The sequence below is a fragment of the Ranitomeya imitator genome, chromosome 3, assembly GCF_032444005.1.
Source record: "Ranitomeya imitator isolate aRanImi1 chromosome 3, aRanImi1.pri, whole genome shotgun sequence".
NCBI classification, from domain to species: Eukaryota; Metazoa; Chordata; class Amphibia; order Anura; family Dendrobatidae; genus Ranitomeya; species Ranitomeya imitator.
In genome coordinates this window covers 831,821,269-831,845,764 of record NC_091284.1, presented here as the reverse complement: position 1 = coordinate 831,845,764, position 24,496 = coordinate 831,821,269, and the positions used below count along the sequence as shown (strand labels likewise).

The 24,496-nt window shown below is 45.6% G+C and overlaps 1 protein-coding gene across 5 annotated transcripts in view; it reads right to left on the bottom strand.

The window, feature by feature from the left end:
• SLCO2B1 (solute carrier organic anion transporter family member 2B1) overlaps window positions 1–24,496 on the bottom strand; it is a 178,420-nt gene that overhangs the window by 114,764 nt on the left and 39,160 nt on the right. For 3 of the 5 annotated variants that reach the window (XM_069759476.1, XM_069759475.1, XM_069759477.1), the window contains exon 2: window positions 2,390–2,496. In XM_069759476.1, coding sequence (XP_069615577.1) covers window positions 2,390–2,473 — 84 coding nt within the window. In that variant the 5' untranslated portion in view covers window positions 2,474–2,496. Of the gene's footprint in view, window positions 1–2,389; window positions 2,497–19,556; window positions 19,657–24,496 lie in introns of those variants that run through there. The other 2 variants (XM_069759479.1, XM_069759478.1) reach the window with 2 other exon arrangements.

Here is a 24,496-nt window from a genome sequence, read left to right as displayed (position 1 = left end):
GGCAGATTGCTGGACACACTGGGGGTAATGTGCTGGACACACTAGGGCAGATTGCTGGACACACTGGGGCAATATTTGAAACACTGGGGCAGATTGCTGGACACACTGGGGCAATGCTGGAGACACTGGGGGCAATATGCTGGAGTCAGACACTGGGGCAGATTGCTGGACACACTGGGGGCAGGATGCTGGACACATTGGGGGCAGAGATGCTGGACACACTGGGGGCAGAGATGCTGGACACACTGGGGGCAGAATGCTGGACACATTGGGGGCAGGATGCTGGATACATTGGGGCAGAGATGCTGGACACTGGGGGCAGAGATGCTGGACACTGGGGGCAGAGATGCTGGACACACTGGGGACAGGACTGGAGACATGGGCAGAATGTAGATACGGGGCCTGATTGGAGACACGGAGCAGAATGAAAGACATGGGGCAGGATTGGAGACAGATTGTGCCGGATCATGGGGCAGGATGGATATGATGGAGACTGATGGGGCAGGATGGGGAGATTATATGGGGCAGGATGGATACTCATAAGGGCAGGATGGGAGAACATATGGCTGGAGCCAGGAATGAGATACATGGGGCCAGGATGGGGGATATTATTATTACCATAGGGGCTAATTAAAGGATATTATTACTGCAGTGATGTATTTATTTTATTTTTTGAGGACACTGTTTTAAATTGGGGGGCGGTCCTGTTACCGTGTAGAGTGACACTATGTCGCCTCTTTTTCTTCATGTGGTGTAATGTAGAAGTTGGGAAAAATTAAGTAATGTGTTCTACAAGCGGAGCTCGAGATAACTGTGTTATTTCCTGCAGAGACGAGTCCCGGCTGGATGAAGTGATGGCGGTCTGGGCTGGATGAAAGATGAAGGACTTCACCTAGAGACGTCACTGGTGAGTCAGTGTTACCTATACACTGACACTATACACTGTATACTATATACTGAACTGAAGGGTAAATTGACTAGATCAATGGATGTTTGACAGGTTATAGTTTCACACAGCAACTATTTTTCTGGAATAATCTGGTTCAGGTATATGATGACCCCGTCGCATGACCCGTCACGACCCCATCACATGACCCCGTCACATGACCGGGGGCCCCACAGTGTCTGAATAGCCCGGGGCCCTGGCTACCCTTAATCCACCCCTGGCTGTGAGTGAGGAGTGGACTGAGGGTGAGTTGCCTGTAAGTGAGGTGTAGACTGAGGATGAGTGCACTGTGAGTAAGGAGTAGACTGAGGGTGAGTGCTCTGTGGGTGAGGAGTGGACTGAGAATGAGTGTGCTGTGAGTGAGGTGTGGACTGAGAGTGAGTGTGCTGTGAGTCAGGAGTGGATTGAGGGTGAGTGTGCTGTGAATGAGGTGTGGACTGAGGGTGAGTGCGCTGTGAGTGAGGTGTGGACTGAGGGTGAGTGTGCTGTGAGTGAGGAGTGGATTGAGGGTGAGTGCACTGTGAGTGAGGTGTGGACTGAGGGTGAGTGCACTGTGAGTAAGGAGTAGACTGAGGGTGAGTGCTCTGTGGGTGAGGAGTGGACTGAGAATGAGTGTGCTGTGAGTGAGGTGTGGACTGAGAGTGAGTGTGCTGTGAGTGAGGAGTGGATTGAGGGTGAGTGTGCTGTGAGTGAGGTGTGGACTGAGGGTGAGTGTGCTGTGAGTGAGGTGTGGACTGAGGGTGAGTGCGCTGTGAGTGAGGTGTGGACTGAGGATGAGTGTGCTGTGAGTGAGGAGTGGATTGAGGGTCAGTGCTCTGTGAGTGAGTTGTGGACTAAGGGTGAGTGCGCTGTGAGTGAGGTGTGGACTGAGGGTGAGTGCGCTGTGAATGAGGAGTGGACTGAGAATGAGTGTGCTGTGAGTGAGGTGTGGACTAAGAGTGAGTGTGCTGTGAGTGAGGAGTGGATTGAGGGTGAGTGTGCTGTGAGTGAGGTGTGGACTGAGGGTGAGTGCACTGTGAGTGAGGTGTGGACTGAGGGTGAGTGCGCTATCACTTAGGTTTGGACTGAGGGTGAGTGCGCTATAAGTTAGGTGTGGACTGAGGGTGAGTGCGCTGTGAGTGAGGAGTGGATTGAGGGTGAGTGTGCTGTGAGTGAGGTGTGGACTGAGGGTGAGTGCGCTATAAGTTAGGTGTGGACTGAGGGTGAGTGCGCTGTGAGTGAGGTAAGGGTGAGTGCGCTGTGAGTGAGGTGAGGGTGAGTGCGCTGTGAGTGAGGTGAGGGTGAGTGCGCTGTGAGTGAGGTGAGGGTGAGTGCGCTGTGAGTGAGGTGAGGGTGAGTGCGCTGTGAGTGAGGTGAGGGTGAGTGCGCTGTGAGTGAGGTGAGGGTGAGTGCGCTGTGAGTGAGGAGTGGACGGAGGGTGAGTGCGGTTTGTCGGTCTCTTACCTTGATGCTGGTGAATGGATTCCTGCAGCATTTCTTGTTTTTTGTCTGATTTTCACAGTAGATGTTTTGACTCGTGGCCGTCATTTTCCAGCAGATACTTTACTCCTCTGTAAAAAAATGAATATAGTGTAAGAGGATCTCAGCAGCTCAGACTCTTTCCATCCTATCAACTTCAGGGAAAGAAAAGGGTGAGGATAAAAAAATACATTACACCATCATCTTCTGTAATGATCTGGGTGCCGGAGAGCTGTAGGAGGTCAAATTACCCAAGAAGTAAAACCGGGACAGATCAAACATCGTGAAAAAGTTTCTGCCACAAACTTAACCACAACTCTGGCCTCACCCATTTGCATCTCATTCTCCCTTTGCCACGTATAGAAAAACCCTAAAATCATGTCAGAATTGCATTTTTTCAGCATTTCATCTCACTTGGATTTTTTCCCCATTTTTTCAGTACAATACATGATGACGTGAATACTGCCAGTCAAAACTACAACTTTTCCCACACAAAAAATTCTAGTAAAGCTATGTCAATGAACAATAGAAAGCTGTGGTACTTGGAAAAATGGAGGGAAAAATGCAAAAAATAAAAATGAAAATTGGCTGCAGAGGTAACAAGTTAAAATGGTTGTCCATGCTCTGGATAAAAGTGTGCAGGCTGCCGAATTGTGACAGTGTGGAGTAAATGTGGAAAGCCTACAGTCTGCAATAACCATTCTGCTGCCTCACCACCACCAGAGCTGCCGCCTCACCCCCACCCGAGCTGCCACCTCACCACCAACCGAGCTGCCGCCTCACCACCACTTGAGCTGCCGCCTCACCACCACCCGAGCTGCCGCCTCACAACCTCCAGAGCTGCTGCCTCACCATCACCAGAGCTGCCGCCTCACCACCACCAGAGCTGCCACCTCACCACCAACCGAGCTGCCGCCTCACCACCACTTGAGCTGCCGCCTCACCACCACCCGAGCTGCCGCCTCACAACCTCCAGAGCTGCTGCCTCACCATCACCAGAGCTGCCGCCTCACCACCACCAGAGCTGCCGCCTCACCACCACCAGAGCTGCCGCCTCACCACCACCCGACGTGTCGCCTCACCACCACCAGAGCTGCCGCCTCACCACCACCAGAGCTGCTGCCTCACCAACACCAGAGCTGCCGCCTCACCACCACCCAACCTGCCGCCTGACCACCACCCGAGCTGCTGCCTCACCACCACCAGAGCTGCCGCCTCACCACCACCTGACCTGCCGCCTCACCACCACCAGAGATGCCACCTCACCACCACCAGAGTTGCCGCCTCACCACCACCAGAGCTGCCGCCTCACCACCACCAGAGCTGCTGCCTCACCACCACCAGAGCTGCCGCCTCACCACCACCAGAGCTGCTGCCTCACCACCACCAGAGCTGCCGCCTTACCACCACCAGAGCTGCTGCCTCACCACCACCCAACCTGTCACCTCACCACCACCAGATCTGCCGCCTCACAACCACCTGAGCTGCCACCTCACCACCACCAGAGCTGCCGCCTCACCACCACCGGAGCTGCCGCACCCCCGACCTTCTGTCTCTTCCCCATTATCCTGTAGAACAGCAGTTCTCAACTCCAGTCCTCAAGACCCCACAACAGGTCATGTTTTCAGGATTTCCTTAGTAGTGTACAGGTGATAATTTAATCACCTGCTCAAGCATTAATTCCATCGCCTATGCGATACTAAGGAAATCCTGAAAACATGACCTGTTGTGGGGTCTTGAGGACTGGAATTGAGAAACACTGCTGTAGAATGTAAGTCCGCAAGGACAGGGTCATCTCCCCTCTGTACCAGTTTGTCATTGTAAATTTGTTTACTGTAAGTGATATCTGTAATTTGTATGTAACCCCTTCTCATGTACAGCACCATGGAATTAATGGTGCTATATAAATAAATAATAATAAAAATACTCGCACTGTTATGATCCGGTGACCTAGGAGCTGCATGAGAACTTTCACTGAAGAAAGTGGCCACTATACTGACCGCAATCCTGAACTTAACACCGCAACTAGAAGTAGCCGTGGAGTGTACCTAACAAACCTAGACACCTCGTCACAGCCGGAGGAGTAAATACCCCTAAAGATGGAAATAGTGTTGTGAATTCTGTGGCAGAGCTCCCTCCTGTGGTCACAAGTGGTACTTCGGCTGATTCCCTCTGGGAGCTTCCATTTGTGGAGGAAACTGGTACTGCTGCTTCTGAGTTTCCTCCCTCAGGTGATCTGGTGAGGTCGTTAGGTGCTTCTCTACTTAACCCCACCTAATGATTTGATTCATGCTTCCTGTCAATGTTCCAGTGTTGGACTTGTGTTTCTCTGGATCATTCTTGTGGCCTGCTGCTCTGCATAGCTAAGTGCTTCTTTGCTATTTGTTGCTATTTTTTCTGTCCAGCTTGTCTATTTGTTTTGCTGGAAGCTCTGGGACGCAAAGGGTGTACCTCCGTGCCGTTAGTTCGGTACGGAGGGTCTTTTTGCCCCTTTGCGTGGTTTTCTTTAGGGTTTTGTGTAGACCGCAAAGTTATCTTTCCTATCCTCGTTCTGTCTAGAATATCGGGCCTCACTTTGCTGAATCTATTTCATCCCTACGTTTGTCTTTTCATCTTACTCACAGTCATTATATGTGGGGGGCTGCCTTTTCCTTTGGGGTATTTCTCTGAGGCAAGGTAGGCTTATTTTTTCTATCTTCAGGCTAGTTAGTTTCTCAGGCTGTGCCGAGTTGCATAGGTAGCGTTAGGCGCAATCCACGGCTGCCTCTAGTTGTGTTTGGAGAGGATCAGGGATTGCGGTCTGCAGAGTTCCCACGTCTCAGAGCTCGTTCTATTATTTTGGGTTATTGTCAGATCACAGTATGTGCTCTGACCTCCATGTCCATTGTGATACTGAATTGCCTTTCATAACAGTACAGGAAGCCAAAAGTACTAATGATTCTCAATAGAGGGAAAAAAGAAGTTCTGAGACCATTTTTTTTTCTTGGCTTTGTGTTTTGTCTTTTTTTTCCCCTAGACATTTGGGTGGTTCAGTACACAGGTGTAGCGATGGACATTAGAAGTCTGTCTTCATTTGTGGATCAGCTCTCGGCAAGAGTACAAAAGATTCAAGACACTATTGATCAGAAATCTATGTTAGAACCAAGAATTCCTATTCCTGATTTGTTTTTTGGAGATAGAACTAAGTTTCTGAGTTTCAAAAATAATTGTAAGTTATTTCTGGCCTTGAAACCTCGTTCCTCTGGTGATCCAGTTCAACAGGTTTTGATTATTATTTCTTTTTTGCGCGGCGACCCTCAGGACTGGGCATTTTCTCTTGCGCCAGGAGATCCTGCATTGAGTAATATCAGTGCATTTTTCCTGGCGCTCGGATTGCTGTACGATGAGCCTAATTCAGTGGATCAGGCAGAAAAGAATTTGCTGGCTCTTTGTCAGGGTCAGGATGAGATAGAGGTATATTGCCAGAAATTTAGAAAATGGTCAGTGCTCACTCAATGGAATGAATCTGCGCTGGCAGCTATGTTCAGAAAGGGTCTCTCTGAAGCCCTTAAGGATGTCATGGTGGGATTTCCTATGCCTGCTGGTTTGAATGAGTCTATGTCTTTGGCTATTCAGATCGGTCGACGCTTGCGTGAGCGTAAATCTGTGCACCATTTGGCGGTATTACCTGAGCTTAAACCTGAGCCTATGCAGTGCGATAGGACTTTGACCAGAGTTGAACGGCAAGAACACAGACGTCTAAAGGGGCTGTGTTTCTACTGTGGTGATTCCACTCATGCTATCTCTGATTGTCCTAAGCGCACTAAGCGGTTCGCTAGGTCTGCCACCATTGGTACGGTACAGTCAAAATTTCTTCTGTCCGTTACCTTGATCTGCTCTTTGTCATCATATTCTGCCATGGCGTTTGTGGATTCAGGCGCTGCTCTGAATTTGATGGACTTGAAATATGCTAAGCGTTGTGGGTTTTTATTGGAGCCCTTGCAGTGTCCTATTCCATTGAGAGGAATTGATGCTACGCCTTTGGCCAAGAATAAGCCTCAATACTGGACCCAGCTGACCATGTGCATGGCTCCTGCACATCAGGAGGATATTCGATTTCTGGTGTTGCATAATCTGCATGATGTGGTCGTGTTGGGGTTGCCATGGCTACAAGCCCATAATCCAGTATTGGATTGGAAATCCATGTCGGTGTCCAGCTGGGGTTGTCAGGGGGTACATGGTGATGTTCCATTTTTGTCAATTTCGTCATCCACCCCTTCTGAGGTTCCAGAGTTCTTGTCTGATTACCGGGATGTATTTGATGAGCCCAAGTCCGATGCCCTACCTCCGCATAGGGATTGTGATTGTGCTATCAATTTGATTCCTGGTGGTAAATTCCCAAAAGGTCGACTGTTTAATTTATCCGTGCCTGAGCACACCGCTATGCGCAGTTATGTGAAGGAATCCCTGGAGAAGGGGCATATTCGCCCATCATCGTCGCCATTAGGAGCAGGGTTCTTTTTTGTAGCCAAAAAGGATGGTTCGTTGAGACCTTGTATAGATTATCGCCTTCTTAATAAGATCACTGTTAAATTTCAGTACCCCTTGCCTTTGTTATCTGATTTGTTTGCTCGGATTAAGGGGGCTAGTTGGTTCACCAAGATTGATCTTCGTGGTGCGTATAATCTGGTGCGAATCAGGCGAGGCGATGAATGGAAAACTGCATTTAATACGCCCGAGGGTCATTTTGAGTATCTAGTGATGCCATTCGGACTTGCCAATGCTCCATCAGTGTTTCAGTCCTTTATGCATGACATCTTCCGAGAGTACCTGGATAAATTCCTGATTGTGTACTTGGATGACATTTTGATCTTCTCGGATGATTGGGAGTCTCATGTGAAACAGGTCAGAATGGTTTTTCAGGTCCTGCGTGCTAACTCTTTGTTTGTGAAGGGATCAAAGTGTCTCTTTGGTGTGCAGAAGGTTTCATTTTTGGGGTTCATCTTTTCCCCTTCTACTATCGAGATGGATCCTGTTAAGGTCCAAGCCATCCATGATTGGACTCAGCCGACATCTCTGAAAAGTCTGCAAAAGTTCCTGGGCTTTGCTAATTTTTATCGTCGCTTCATCTGCAATTTTTCTAGTATTGCCAAACCATTGACCGATTTGACCAAGAAGGGCGCTGATTTGGTCAATTGGTCTTCTGCTGCTGTGGAAGCTTTTCAAGAGTTGAAGCGTCGTTTTTCTTCTGCCCCTGTGTTATGTCAACCTGATGTTTCTCTTCCGTTCCAGGTCGAGGTTGATGCTTCTGAGATTGGAGCAGGGGCTGTTTTGTCGCAGAGAGGTTCTGATTGTTCAGTGATGAAACCATGCGCTTTTTTTTCCAGGAAGTTTTCGCCTGCTGAGCGGAATTATGATGTGGGCACCCGAGAGTTGCTGGCCATGAAGTGGGCATTAGAGGAGTGGCGTCATTGGCTTGAAGGAGCTAAGCATCGCGTGGTGGTATTGACTGATCATAAGAACCTGACTTATCTCGAGTTTGCTAAGCGTTTGAATCCTAGACAGGCTCGTTGGTCGCTGTTTTTCACCCGTTTTGACTTTGTGATTTCGTACTTTCCGGGCTCTAAAAATGTGAAGGCGGATGCTCTGTCTAGGAGTTTTGTGCCCGACTCTCCGGGTTTATCTGAGCCGGCGGGTATCCTTAAGGAAGGAGTAATTGTGTCTGCCATCTCCCCTGATTTGCGGCGGGTGCTGCAAAAATTTCAGGCTAATAAACCTGATCGTTGTCCAGCGGAGAAACTGTTTGTCCCGGGTAGGTGGACAAATAAAGTGATCTCTGAGGTTCATTGTTCGGTGTTGGCTGGTCATCCTGGAATCTTTGGTACCAGAGAGTTAGTGGCTAGATCCTTTTGGTGGCCGTCTCTGTCGCGGGATGTGCGTTCTTTTGTGCAGTCCTGTGGGATTTGTGCTCGGGCTAAGCCCTGCTGTTCTCGTCCCAGTGGGTTGCTTTTGCCCTTGCCGGTCCCAAAGAGACCTTGGACACACATCTCTATGGATTTTATTTCAGATCTTCCCGTCTCTCAAAAGATGTCAGTCATTTGGGTGGTCTGTGATCGCTTTTCTAAGATGGTCCATCTGGTGCCCTTGTCCAAGTTGCCTTCCTCCTCTGATTTGGTGCCATTGTTCTTCCAGCATGTGGTTCGTTTGCATGGCATTCCAGAGAATATCGTTTCTGACAGAGGTTCCCAGTTTGTTTCGAGGTTTTGGCGAGCCTTTTGTGGTAGGATGGGCATTGACTTGTCTTTTTCCTCGGCTTTTCATCCTCAGACTAATGGCCAGACCGAACGAACCAATCAGACCTTGGAAACCTATCTGAGATGCTTTGTTTCTGCCGATCAGGATGACTGGGTGTCCTTTTTGCCTTTGGCTGAGTTCGCCCTTAATAATCGGGCCAGCTCGGCTACCTTGGTTTCGCCATTTTTCTGCAATTCTGGGTTCCATCCTCGTTTCTCTTCAGGACAGGTTGAGTCTTCGGACTGTCCTGGTGTGGATACTGTGGTGGACAGGTTGCAGCAGATTTGGACTCATGTAGTGGACAATTTGACCTTGTCCCAGGAGAAGGCTCAACGTTTCGCTAATCGCAGACGCCGTGTGGGTCCCCGACTTCGTGTTGGGGATCTGGTTTGGTTATCTTCTCGTCATATTCCTATGAAGGTTTCCTCTCCGAAGTTTAAACCTCGTTTCATTGGTCCTTATAAGATTTCTGAGGTTATTAATCCTGTGTCTTTTCGTCTGACCCTCCCAGATTCTTTTTTCATACATAACGTCTTCCATAGGTCATTGTTGCGGAGATACGTGGCACCTATGGTTCCATCTGTTGACCCTCCTGCCCCGGTTTTGGTGGAGTGGGAATTGGAGTATATTGTTGAGAAGATTTTGGATTCTCGTGTTTCAAGACGGAAACTCCAGTATCTGGTTAAATGGAAGGGTTATGCTCAGGAGGATAATTCCTGGGTTTTTGCCTCTGATGTCCATGCTCCCGATCTTGTTTGTGCCTTTCATGTGGCTCATCCTGGTCGGCCTGGGGGCTCTGGTGAGGGTTCGGTGACCCCTCCTCAAGGGGGGGGGTACTGTTGTGAATTCTGTGGCAGAGCTCCCTCCTGTGGTCACAAGTGGTACTTCGGCTGATTCTCTCTGGGAGCTTCCGTTTGTGGAGGAAACTGGTACTGCTGCTTCTGAGTTTCCTCCCTCAGGTGATCTGGTGAGGTCGTTAGGTGCTTCTCTACTTAACCCCACCTAATGCTTTGATTCATGCTTCCTGTCAATGTTCCAGTGTTGGACTTGTGTTTCTCTGGATCATTCCTGTGGCCTGCTGCTCTGCATAGCTAAGTGCTTCTTTGCTATTTGTTGCTATTTTTTCTGTCCAGCTTGTCTATTTGTTTTGCTGGAAGCTCTGGGACGCAAAGGGTGTACCTCCGTGCCGTTAGTTCGGTACGGAGGGTCTTTTTGCCCCTTTGCGTGGTTTTCTTTAAGGTTTTGTGTAGACCGCAAAGTTATCTTTCCTATCCTCGTTCTGTCTAGAATATCGGGCCTCACTTTGCTGAATCTATTTCATCCCTACGTTTGTCTTTTTATCTTACTCACAGTCATTATATGTGGGGGGCTGCCTTTTCCTTTGGGGTATTTCTCTGAGGCAAGGTAGGCTTATTTTTTCTATCTTCAGGCTAGTTAGTTTCTCAGGCTGTGCCGAGTTGCATAGGTAGCGTTAGGCGCAATCCACGGCTGCCTCTAGTTGTGTTTGGAGAGGATCAGGGATTGCGGTCTGCAGAGTTCCCACGTCTCAGAGCTCGTTCTATGATTTTGGGTTATTGTCAGATCACAGTATGTGCTCTGACCTCCATGTCCATTGTGATACTGAATTGCCTTTCATAACAAAATAGGAATACTTCTATCTTGCCTGAGAGAAAATCCCCAAAGGATAGACAGCCCCCCACAAATATTGGCGGTGAGTCGGAGAGGAAAAAACATACACAGGCAGAATAACAGGATTTAGCACAGGAGGCGACTCTAGCTAGATAGGACAGGATAGGACAGAGTTCTGTATTAAAACCCTTCAAAAAATCCACAGCAGAATATACAAAAAACTTCCTACATCTACTGAAAGATGTAGGAGCGTATATCTGCAACTCTAGTGAATCCTACAATCAGAGCAGGAATAAAACTGAAACAAGCACACAGCAGTGTGCCACAGATACAAAAACCAAACACTTATCTTTGCTGAATTTGGCAGCAACAGGAGAAGCCAGAAAGAGATCCAACACTTCACAAGGAACATTGTCAACTGGCAAGGGCTAAAGGATCCTGCACACCTAAATATCCCAGTCAGAATTGTAATTATCCGATACACCTGGCCAGGACTGTGAGTCAGAGACAACTGCATTCATTCCCACCAACAACCACTGGAGGGAACCCAAGAGCAGAATTCACAACAGTACCCCCCCTTGAGGAGGGGTCACCGAACCCTCACCAGGGCCCCCAGGACGATCAGGACGAGTCAGATGAAAGGCACGGGCCAAATCAGCAGCATGGACATCAGAGGCAAAAACCCAAGAATTATCCTCCTGGCCATAACCCTTCCATTTGACCAGGTACTGAAGCTTCCGCCTCGAAAAACGGGAATCCAAAATCTTCTCAACAACATATTCCAACTCCCCATCAACCAACACAGGGGCCGGAGGACCAGCAGAGGGAACAACGGGCTCCACATATTTCCATAACAAAGATCTATGGAAGACATTATGGATAGCAAAAGAGGCCGGAAGCGCAAGTCGAAAAGACACCGGATTAATAATCTCAGAAATCCTATAAGGACCAATAAACCGAGGTTTAATCTTAGTAGAAGAAACCTTTATAGGAACATGATGGGAAGACAACCAGACCAGATCCCCAACCCGAAGCCGGGAACCAACACACCGACGACGATTAGCAAAACGTTGAGCCTCCTCTTGAGACAACACCAACTTGTCCACCACATGAGCCCAAATCTGCTGCAACCTGTCCACCACAGAATCCACACCAGGACAATCACAAGGCTCAACCTGCCCAGAAGAAAAACGAGGATGAAAACCAAAATTACAAAAGAAAGGCGAAACCAAGGTAGCAGAACTAGCCCGATTATTAAAGGCAAACTCGGCCAATGGCAAGAAGGCCACCCAATCATCCTGATAAGCAGACACAAAGCATCTCAAATAAGTCTCCAAGGTCTGATTAGTACGCTCGGTCTGGCCATTTGTCTGAGGATGAAATGCAGAAGATAAAGACAAATCAATGCCCAGCCTAGCACAAAAGGCCCGCCAAAACCTAGAAACAAACTGGGAACCTCTGTCGGACACAATATTCTCTGGAATGCCATGCAAACGAACCACATGCTGAAAGAACAACGGAACCAAATCAGAAGAGGAAGGCAATTTAGGTAAGGGCACCAAATGAACCATCTTAGAGAACCGGTCACAAACAACCCAGATAACAGACATCTTCTGGGAGACCGGAAGATCAGAAATAAAATCCATCGAAATATGCGTCCAGGGCCTCTCAGGGACTGGCAATGGCAAAAGCAACCCACTAGCACGGGAACAACAAGGCTTGGCCCGCGCACAAGTCCCACAGGACTGCACAAAAGAACGCACATCACTTGACAATGAAGGCCACCAAAAGGACCTACCAACCAAATCTCTGGTACCAAAAATGCCAGGATGACTGGCCAACACGGAACAGTGAACCTCAGAAATCACTCTACTAGTCCATCTGTCAGGAACAAACAGTTTCCCCACAGGACAGCGGTCAGGTTTGTCAACCTGAAATTCCTGAAGAACCCGTCGTAAATCAGGGGAAATGGCAGAAAGGACCACCCCCTCTTTCAGAATACCGACCGTCTCTAAGACCTCAGGAGAATCAGGCAAAAAACTCCTAGAGATGGCATCAGCCTTAATATTCTTAGAACCCGGAAGGTACGAGACCACGAAATCAAAACGGGAAAAAAACAAGGACCATCGAGCCTGTCTAGGATTCAGCCGCTTGGCCAACTCGAGGTAAATCAAATTCTTATGATCGGTCAAGACCACAATACGGTGCGTAGCTCCCTCAAGCCAATGTCGCCACTCCTCAAACGCCCACTTCATAGCCAACAACTCCCGATTGCCGACATTATAATTGCGTTCAGCAGGCGAAAACTTACGGGAAAAGAAGGCACACGGTTTCATTAAGGAACCAACAGGATCCCTCTGAGACAAACCGGCCCCTGCCCCAATCTCAGAAGCGTCAACCTAAACCTGAAACGGAAGAGAAACATCCGGTTGGCGCAACACTGGAGCAGAAGTAAATCGACGTTTAAGCTCCTGAAAGGCAGAGACAGCCGCAGAGGGCCAATTCGCCACATCAGCGCCCTTCTTCGTCAAATCTGTCAAGGGTTTAACCACGCTGGAAAAATTAGCAACGAAACGGCGATAAAAATTTGCAAAACCCAAAAATTTCTGAAGGCTCTTCACGGATGTAGGCTGAATCCAATCATGAATGGCCTGAACCTTAACCGGATCCATCTCTATAGACAAAGGAGAAAAAATGAAGCCCAAAAAAGAGAATTTCTGCACCCTAAAAAGACACTTAGACCCTTTCACAAACAGGGCATTGTCACGAAGGATCTGAAATACCATCCTGACCTGTTGCACATGAGACTCCCAATCAACGGAAAAAATGAAAATATCGTCCAAATATACAATCAAGAATTTATCAAGATAAGTCCGGAAGATATCATGCATGAAGGACTGAAAAACAGATGGAGCATTAGAGAGTCCGAATGGCATCACAAGGTATTCAAAATGGCCTTCGGGCGTGTTAAACGCAGTTTTCCATTCATCACCCTGCTTAATACGAACAAGATTATATGCCCCTCGAAGGTCAATCTTTGTAAACCAACTAGCTCCCTTAATCCTAGCAAACAAATCGGAAAGCAAAGGTAAAGGGTATTGAAACTTGACCGTGATTTTATTCAAGAGGCGATAATCTATACAGGGTCTCAAGGAACCATCTTTTTTAGCAACAAAAAAGAACCCCGCTCCCAACGGTGAAGAAGATGGCCGAATATGCCCTTTCTCCAAAGACTCCTTAATATAGCTCCGCATGGCGGTATGTTCAGGCACAGATAGATTAAAAAGTCGACCCTTGGGAAACTTACAGCCTGGAATCAAGTCAATAGCACAATCACAGTCCCTGTGCGGTGGAAGAAAATTGGACTTGGGCTCATCGAATACATCCTGAAAATCAGACAAAAACTCTGGAATCTCAGAAGGTGAAGAAGAGGAGATTGACATCAAAGGAACATCATTATGAACCCCCTGACAACCCCAACTAGTCACAGACATGGACTTCCAGTCCAACACAGGATTATGTACCTGCAACCATGGAAAACCCAGCACGATAACATCATGCAAGTTATGCAACTCCAGAAATCGACAATCTTCCTGATGGGCTGGCGCCATGCGCATGGTTACCTGTGTCCAAAACTGGGGCTTATTTTTAGCCAAGGGTGTAACATCAATACCCCTCAAAGGAATAGGGTTCTGCAAAGGCTTCAAGGGAAAACCACAACGCTTGGCAAACTGAAAATCCATTAAATTCAAGGCGGCGCCTGAATCCACAAACGCCATGACAGAAAATGATGACAATGAGCAGATCAAGGACACAGATAACAGAAATTTAGGTTGTACAGTACTGATGGTAATTGAACTGGCGATCCTCTTTGTCCGCTTAGGGCAGACAGAAATGACATGAGAAGCGTCGCCACAATAATAACACAACCTATTTTGACGTCTGAAACCTTGTCGTTCCGTTCTAGACAGAATCCTATCACACTGCATAGGCTCAGAAATTTGCTCTGAGGATAATGCCACAGCGCACACAGTTCTACGCTCCCACAGGCGTCGGTCAATCTGAATGGCCAGAGACATAGAATCACTCAGACCGGAAGGCGTGGGAAACCCCACCATAACATCTTTAACGGATTCAGAAAGACCCTTTCTGAAAATTGCCGCCAAAGCATCATTATTCCATTTAGTCAACACAGACCATTTTCTGAATTTCTGACAATACAATTCTGCCGCCTCTTCACCCTGAGACAGGGCCAACAAGGTCTTCTCAGCTTGATCCACAGAATTAGGTTCATCATATAATAGTCCTAAAGCCTGAAAAAAGGAGTCAATATTAAGCAAAGCCGGATTCCCAGATTCCAGGGAAAACGCCCAATCCTGCGGGTCGCCACGCAGCAGGGAGATTACGATTTTTACCTGCTGAATGGAATCACCAGAGGATCGAGGTCTCAGGTCAAAAAACAGTTTACAGTTGTTTTTAAAACTCAAAAATTTAGACCTGTCACCAGAAAACAAATCAGGAGTAGGAATCTTCGGTTCTAAAGTAGGAGTCTGAACAATATAATCAGAAATACCTTGCACCCTAGCAGCAAGCTGGTCTACACGAGAAGCTAATTCCTGAACATTCATGCTTGCACCAGGCTCCTCAGCCACCCAGATATTAAGAGGGAAGAGAACACAAAACAGATTGGAGGAAAAAAATGGCTCAAGAGCTTCCTTCCCTTCTTCTGAGATGCATTTAACTCATTGTTGGCCAGTTGTACTGTTATGATCCGGTGACCTTGGAGCTGCATGAGAACTTTCACTGGAGAAAGTGGCCACTATACTGACTGCAAACCTGAACTTAAAGGGAACCTGTCACCCCGTTTTTTGAGATTGAGCTATAAATACTGTTAAATAGGGCCTGCGCTGTGTGTTCCTATAGTGTATGTAGTGTACCCCGATTCCCCATGTATGCTGAGAAATAACTTACCAAAGTCGCCGTTTTCGCCTGTCAATCAGGCTGGTCAGGTCGGGAGGGCGTGGTGACATCGCTGGTTCTTCCTCAGCTTTACGTTGGTGGCGTAGTGGCGTAGTGGTGAACAAGCAGCGCGCGATCTGCGCTGTCATCCCTTTCGTCGGTGGGGGCGGCCATCTTCCTGGGGCCGCGCGTGCGCAGATCGAGTGCTCTGCTGCACGGGGCTTCAGGAAAATGGCCGCGGGATGCCGCGCGTGCGCATTAGAGATCGCGGCGGCCATTTTCCCAAAGCCGAGATGCAAACTCGGCCGCCCCAGCTGAGGAAGAACCAGCGATGTCACCACGCCCTCCCGACCTGACCAGCCTGATTGACAGGCGAAAACGGCGACTTTGGTAAGTTATTTCTCAGCATACATGGGGAATCGGGGTACACTACATACACTATAGGAACACACAGCGCAGGCCCTATTTAACAGTATTTATAGCTCAATCTCAAAAAACGGGGTGACAGGTTCCCTTTAACACCGCAACTAGAAGTAGCTGTGACCAAAAAGAGATTCTAGGAAGCAAATGTCATGAGTATCTAAAACCAACAAGTTTTATTAAGTACAAACACAAAATTATCATTAATCACATAACATATACAGTACACTGTCCTAGACGAGATACACATACAAAATATAACCGCAGGCACAAAGCCATGCAAAGCAGCCAAACTAGGTCTCCAATAGTAACATCATTGTGCACAGGATACAGCATAGAGCAGATGGGTGTCTGGATATAGTACTATGAAAAGTAAAAAAAAAAAAAAAAAACTAGACAGAAAAAGACCTAATGTCTTAGATATGTAGTAATCACTATCACCTCACTGTACTAAGTATGGACCGAACTATTGCAAGTGGCTGTATAAACCAGTAAATAATGCTCAATAAATTTACTCACATAGCAGTCATTGTATGATTACCAATACTTAACATAGCCTGTGCTCAGGGGGTGGATAGCCACAGCATGCCCCATACCAATCAAATCAATAACAAGGGAATATGAATGCTATACATAACCTGCACGTGCAGTCCTGAAAGCCCCAACGCGTGTTTCGCGTCTTGCTTCTTCCGGGGGAGTGTGATTAATGATAATTTTGTGTTTGTACTTAATAAAACTTGTTGGTTTTAGATACTCATGACAATTGCTTCCTAGAATCTCTTTTTGGTTTTGTTTTCTAATTTAAAGGAAGTGTCATTCAAATAGGCCAGGTCTATTATCTATGATTTTTAGAAGTAGCCGTGGAGTGTACCTAACAAACCTAGACACCGTCACAGCCGGAGGACTAAATACCCCTAAAGATGGAAATCGGAATAATATCTTGCCTCAGAAAAAATCCCCAAAGGATAGACAGCCCCCCACAAATATTGGCGGTGAGTCGGAGAGGAAAAAACATACACAGGCAGAAAAACAGGATTTAGCACAGGAGGCCACTCTAGCTAGATAGGACAGGATAGGACAGAGTTCTGAGCGGTCAGTATTAAAACCCTTCAAAAAATCCACAGCAGAATATACAAAAAACTTCCTACATCTAACTAAAGATGTAGCAGCGTGTATCTGCAACTCCAGTGAATCCTACAAATAGAGCAGGAATAAAACTGAAACAAGCACACAGCAGTGTGCCACAGATACAAAAACAAAACACTTATCTTTGCTGAATTTGGCAGCAAGCTGGAGAAGCCAGAAAGAGATCCAACACTTCACAAGGAACATTGTCAACTGGCAAGGGCTAAAGGATCCTGCACACCTAAATATCCCAGTCAGAATTGTAATTATCCGATACACCTGGCCAGGACTGCGAGTCAGAGACAACTGCATTCCCACCAACAACCACTGGAGGGAACCCAAGAGCAGAATTCACAACATCGCACCAGCAATGGCTCTTGCACAGAACACTGTCACGTGTCAGCAGTCTGCAACAGCAGAGTGACTACACACTTTTGACACAATTCTGGACAACACCTTTAATAAATAATGTAGTGCATTTGAAAGATAAGAAATTTCAAAATATTAGAGGGGAGAATTGTCTATGACTGTATCTCTAGATGCTGTTCTTCTCCATAGGCACATGGTACTGGTACATCGTGAGACAGCGCTATATAAAATTACACCTCTATGTACTAACTAAATAAGTTATATATATATATGTTTACTGATTTAGATTGTACACAGAAGAACTGTATCTCAATTTACCAGTACAATGTGCCTATAAAAAAAAGAACAGAATAACTTAATTTCATAATTTCATTCTATGACAGAATCACTGACTGGGTGGATCAGAGAAATGCAGGGTAACCCAATATCTCATACCATCCTTATTAAATAAAATTACCAACTATGGAATGGACAAGTCAACTGTTAGATTGATTCATAACTGGCTCAGTGATCGGACCCAAAGAGTGGTTATAAATGGTTGCACATCCAGTTGAAAGAATATTTCACGTGGGGTACCTCAAGTCTTTCTCCTGACTCCAGTGTTGTTCAAGATCTTTATTTATGATTTAGATGAAGGAATTGAGTGTAAACTGATTACAGTTGTTGATGACGCAAAGCTAGGAGCGATAGCTATTACTAGAAAAGAGAGAGGATTCAAAAAGATCTAAATAAACTGTGGGCAGCAAATAACAAAATGGTTTTTAAGAAGGAGGACTGAAAAGTCCTATATCTGGGCAAGAAAAATGAAAAAAAGCATATACAAAATGGGAGGAAAAGAACTAAGCAACAGCACATATGAAAAAGACGGATATAGTAATAGATCACAGACTGCACATAAGTCAACAGTGTGATGCCGCAGCAAAAAAGGCAAACACAGTTCTAGGATGTATTAGGAGAAGCATAGAGTCTAGATCACATGAAGTAACTATCCCGCTATACTCCTCCTTGGTCAGGCCTCATCTGGAATACTGTGTCCTATTCTGGGCACCACATTTTAAAAAAGACATTGAAAAACTGGAGCAAGTTCAGAGAAAAGCAATCAGGATGGTGAGCAGACTGCAAACCATGTCCTATGAGGAACGGTTACAGGATCTGGGAATGTTTAGCTGCAAAAAAAGACTAAGAGGAGACTTTAATAGCTGTCTACAAATATCTCAAGGGCTGTTACAGTGTAGAGGGATCATCATTATTCTCATTTGCACATGGAAACACGAGAAGCAATGGAATGAAACTGAAAGGGAGAAGGTACAGATTAGATATTAGAAAACACTCTGACAGTGAGGGCGATCAATGAGTGGAACACGAGAGGTGGCGAGTTCTCCTTCAAAGGAAGTCTTCAAACAGAGGATGGACAGACATCTGTCTGAGATGGTTTCGTAAATCCTTCATTGAGCAGGGGGTTGGACCAGATGACCCTGGAGGTCCCTTCCAACTCCAGCAATCTAGGATTGTATGATTAACAGAATGTAGAGGTGTAGTCATATATAATTCTCTTATCCTTGTCAATATAGAGTTCCTTTGTCAGAGGAGGAACTGAACAATCAAGGCATCGCCTGAGCCTGCGTGGAGGATGCATCACTGTGCTACATAGCTGAAGTCGGGACATAGCCCTGATGTATTGGGGCAGCAGAACACCTCCCCAAATTTGTCCTACTGGATAAAAGATGGTTGGGAGGAATGGGCCGTGATGTTCTTCTGACACATTTACAGAAAACAAAAACTATGAATAATATATCATAGCTGAGGGACCCAGGAGCTTTAGGTCCAGCTTGTCCAGTCTATGTCTCTACCTTAGTCCACTCAACCATAAGCTTGAGAAGAGGAATAGTGTGGAAATTATCGGCTATAAACGTAAGAGACCCTATCCTTGCCGGATATTTGGGAATTTAGCCTCTATAATGAGGTGAGAAGATACCAAACTCCTTCAGGACTTCCCCAAATACAAAAACGTAAGGGCTTTTGAAGCCAACACCGACATTTGATTGTCCTCTCCTTCTCTCCATACAAGTAACTTGTAGGCATGGCTGACCCTTGTGGAGGGAAGGCTTTAGGATGGATTCACAAGTAAATAAGATCCGTTTAGAATTGTCTGAAAACTGAGACTAATAAAGAGTAACTGGAATAGTGATGAAGGTATGAAAAGAAAAACAGTAAAATATTAAAGTATTTCACTGGATCCCTATCACTTCCTGACAAAAGTGGTGGCCTGAGGAGCAGAAACTCTTCAAGGAACATATGTCTGCCTGAGGCATACTACTAAACTCACACGCAGCGCGGCGTAGCCTGTATTATCTGGGTGACGGGTTATTATCTTTACCTCTGTTAGCTAAAATCCGAAGATATGAAAATTCTGAGAACGTTGTATCACACAATGCAGAGAAACGACATTCCTACCGTGTATGAAAAAGAAAGCAAACTGACGAGCGAATGGCCAAAGTGCAGAAGTCATAATAATCTACTGCAGAAGAAACAAACAAAGAAAATCCAGACATGTTAGAAAACCCTGAGTAAGGAATAATGGCACTGGTGTAGAGGAAGCTGGGAGATAAATATGTCCAAAAATTTAACTACTATAATACTGCCCCTATGTACAGGAATATAACTACTATAATACTGCCCCTATGTACAGGAATATAACTACTATAATACTGCCCCTATGTACAAGAATATAACTACTATAATACTGCCCCTACGTACAATATAACTGCTATAATACTGCCCCTATGTACAAGGATATAACTACTACAATACTGCCCCTATGTACAAGAATATAACTACTATAATACTGCTCCTATATACAAGAATATAACTACTATAATACTGCATCTATATACAAGAATATAACTACTATAATACTGCCTCCTATGTACAAGAATATAACTACTATAATACTACCCCTATGTACAAGAATATAACTATTATAATACTGCCCCTATGTACAAGAATATAACTACTATAATACTGCTCCTATGTACAAGAATATAACTACTATAATACTGCCCCTATGTACAATATAACTGCTATAATACTGCCCCTATGTACAAGGATATAACTACTACAATACTGCCCCTATGTACAAGAATATAACTACTATAATACTGCTCCTATATACAAGAATATAACTACTATAATAATGCATCTATATACAAGAATATAACTACTATAATACTGCCTCCTATGTACAAGAATATAACTACTATAATACTACCCCTATGTACAAGAATATAACTATTATAATACTGCCCCTATGTACAAGAATATAAATAATATAATACTGCTCCTATGTACAAGAATATAACTACTATAATACTGCCCCTATGTACAAGAATATCACTACTATAATACTGCTCCTATGTACAAGAATATAACTACTATAATACTGCCCCTATGTACAAGAATATAACTACTATTATACTGCCCCTATATACAAGAATATAACTACTATAATACTGCCCCTATGTACAAGAATATAACTACTATAATACTGCCCCTATATACAAGAATATAACTACTATAATACTGCTCCTATGTACAAGAATATAACTACTATAATACTGCTCCTATGTACAAGAATATAACTACTATAATACTGCCCCTATGTACAAGAATATAACTACTATAATACTCCTCCTATGTACAAGAATATAACTACTATAATACTGCTCCTATGTACAAGAATATAACTACTATAATACTGCCCCTATGTACAAGAATATAACTACTATAATACTGCTCCTATGTACAAGAATATAACTACTATTATACTGCCCCTATATACAAGAATATAACTACTATAATACTGCCCCTATGTACAAGAATATAACTACTATAATACTGCCCCTATGTACAAGAATATAACTACTATAATACTCCTCCTATGTACAAGAATATAACTACTATAATACTCCTCCTATGTACAAGAATATAACTAATATAATACTGATTGTCATGCTATAATGTAGCGAGTAGAGATGTAGCTCAGTGGCTACGTAATTTTCAGCGTAGCTCTTGTTGGTGGAGTTAGGTTTACGCTGCCTCCAGTTACTACTCAAGGTCGTCCCGGTATTGCATCTGCTGACCGGGGTGTAACTACTACAGGTGCAGGGGTTGCAATCGCACCCGGGCCCTGGAGCCTAGGGGGCCCTATAAGTCCCTTTGGCCTATAGAAAAAGAGTATTGCTATCAAAGATTTAAAATATTTGGGGACCCGTTGGAGCTTTTGCATCGGGGCCCATGAGATTCAAGTTACGCCACTGCTGACACGGACCGGATGCAGCGTTACAGCTATGGCTGCTTCGGAGCCTGTTCTGACAAGTGTGCTTTCAGAGTTCAGGGAACATGGAGCTGTTCCAGAGTTCAGGCAATGTCGGCGTGGCTCAGGGTAAGGTACACGCTACACAGGAGCGTGCCGGGAGACAGGGAGGAAGAAGCAGGGAACGAGGAAGCTGCCATGGCCGGGCGGTGAGTATGTCGGCATCCCTGCATGGAGGAGCGAGATCCATCACGCAGGGACGTCGGCATAGCGTTACAGCTCTAGTACATTACTTGTTTTGTTTGCTGTGTTATCTTTTCATCTCATCATCAATAATTTCTGCCATTTATCTTTATCAGTAACAACAAACGTTTTGTAACTCACTTTTTTTTCTTACAATCTGAACTGAGATTCCACAACCTGAAGGACGACACCGCATGATTAAAAAAAACCCCACACATTTAAATTGCTGAATTTTTCAGATAAGATATTTAGAATTTGATGGATTTCCTTGTAGAAATTTAAAGTTATTGACAAAGTGGCAATCGTTAATCTGAGAATGGGAATTAGTTAATTAAGTGACCCCTCTTTCCTGTCTGTATTGGAGAACAGGTCCTCATCCCGCACCTCCCCCAACTGAAATAAAACTAGAAATCCCAGCATGCCATACATTCTCCACACTGCCTGACTATATGCTGGGACTTGTAGTTCCAAACCAGCTGATTGGCAGTGTCTGGAAGGATGGCTGAAGCTCACACCTCCAGTGAAAACTCTAAGGAAAAGCCCCGTTGCATTGAAAGCAGAGATTTCACATACTGCGCTCCAAAAGCAATTCTCAGGGAGATCTATGCCTCGCCCATAGATCTTAACAGCTCAATTACATATTAAGAAAAATGTGCGTTTCTCAAGAATAAGTCATCAGGTTGCAGGTGTGACGCCCCAGGTCCTGGTTGTTACAGTGGCATTGCTTTCCTCATGGAGAGAGTGATGTCATGCTTGGAAGCGATGAAGGATCCTTTAGACAGGTAATCAGCACATACAACACCACTCTGACTACAGGCCAGAGCTGCTCTCTCTGGTCGGGACGAGGAGTCAGTTGCTAGGCAGTTGCTAGGCAGTTAGAAAGCGTTAGACAGTTGGTGCCAGACAGCAGAGGGGAGCAGTCGGAGGCAGAAGGACGAGTGAGGGGCCATGTAGCCTGAAATACTGCAGCTCCAAGATAGCGAGATACAGAAGGAAGAACAACTTGAAGCGAACGTGCCGGAGAGCGAAGCACAGGAGAGTGACAATAAGGGGGAATAGCAGAGACTGGGCTACTTCCCTGACAGAGCGCAGATACCGGTAACCGGAAGACCGAGGTTGTGTCATACTCTAGGAGGCACAACAGAAACCGATAGGACAGCTAGATTACATGTAACTTGTCAGCCCTAATACCCAGGTGACACAGTGGCGCATAGAGCCCAGGTCATGATAGAGACCCTGTAAAAAGGCTCGAGTCTCCTGCCATACGGGTTTGAGTCCTACCTAAAGGGGGACTGAGAGAACTGTGAGGACCTTGCCAGAAGCCATAGGCAGTAAGGGACTACAATACCACCGCGCTAGAGGAAGGCTTTCATCTCCACCTGGTAAAGGGGACTCTGAACTCGCTTCCAAGCCGGCCGGACTCTGCCTGTACCTGTGATCTGGTGCCCTGGACTGTGGCTGCCTGCTGCCATCAGTAAACCAGGTAGAGACTGCAAACCTGTGTCCTCCATTCTTTATTGCACCACTCACCATCTTCATCTACACCCTGGAGATATACTTCACCTGTGGGAAGTTATATCATCTCAGCTGCCATAACATCACCCCAGAGGACCCCTTAAAGCAGCGTTGGTCCCAACTGTCCCAAATACCACAGGTGGCGTCACGAACTCTTATTATCTCACAAATCCCTCTAAAGACATTCCCTTTAATATGGGCGCCCAGGGCCACGGATCGGGTCGCCGCTGTCGTGACACATCCCTTTAAGTACCGGACCCGGTGCCGAGTACCCTACGGCCCTGGCGGGCGTTTCGCTTCTACCAGGATATCATTTTATTCAACTTTCTGCGATGTACATGCCGATACAAATGGCTCAGGAGGGATGTTTAAGTGAAAGCTTTGGCCACAGGTCATCTGTGCACACCAAAACCCAAAAATATTACTGCGCACTACAAAGAGGCAGGTTTGCATCATCAATTTCCAGTATACGCAATAATTAAGTGTAGCAATATTGGTAACTTATTGATAGTTGTATTCATTATCTTATTTATCAATATATAAAGTTATCATACCGGGACCTCTAACCTTATAGCACCTGGAGAGTTTGTCTGTGTGCACACGTTGCAGGTTTGGTGCATTTTTTCCTTGCAGATTTTCTAGATAAACCTGCAGCAAAGGTTTATTCACAGCAAAGTGAATGAGAAACCTGAAGTGTAATGCACACGTAGAGTATTTTTGACTTGCAGATTTGGCGCAGAACATGATCTACAGCACGTCAATTCTCTGTGCGTTTTTGCCCGGCGTTTCTCACACTTGACTTCACTCCAATCAGTCAAAAGCACACGAAAAAAAAGCACCAAAAAGGCAGGCAAAAACACACCACAAATGCTGCAAAAATGCTTACAAAAAGGCAGGCACAAACACACCACAAATGCTGCAAAAATGCTTGGAAAAAGGTAGGCACAAACACACCACAAATGCTGCAAAAATGCTTGGAAAAAGGCAGGCACAAACACACCACAAATGCTGCAAAAATGCTTGGAAAAAGGTAGGCAAAAACACACCACAAATGCTGCAAAAATGCTTGGAAAAAGGTAGGCAAAAACACACCACAAATGCTGCAAAAATGCTTAGAAAAAGGTAGGCACAAACACACCACAAATGCTGCAAAAATGCTTGGAAAAAGGCAGGCACAAACACACCACAAATGCTGCAAAAATGCTTGGAAAAAGGTAGGCAAAAACACACCACAAATGCTGCAAAAA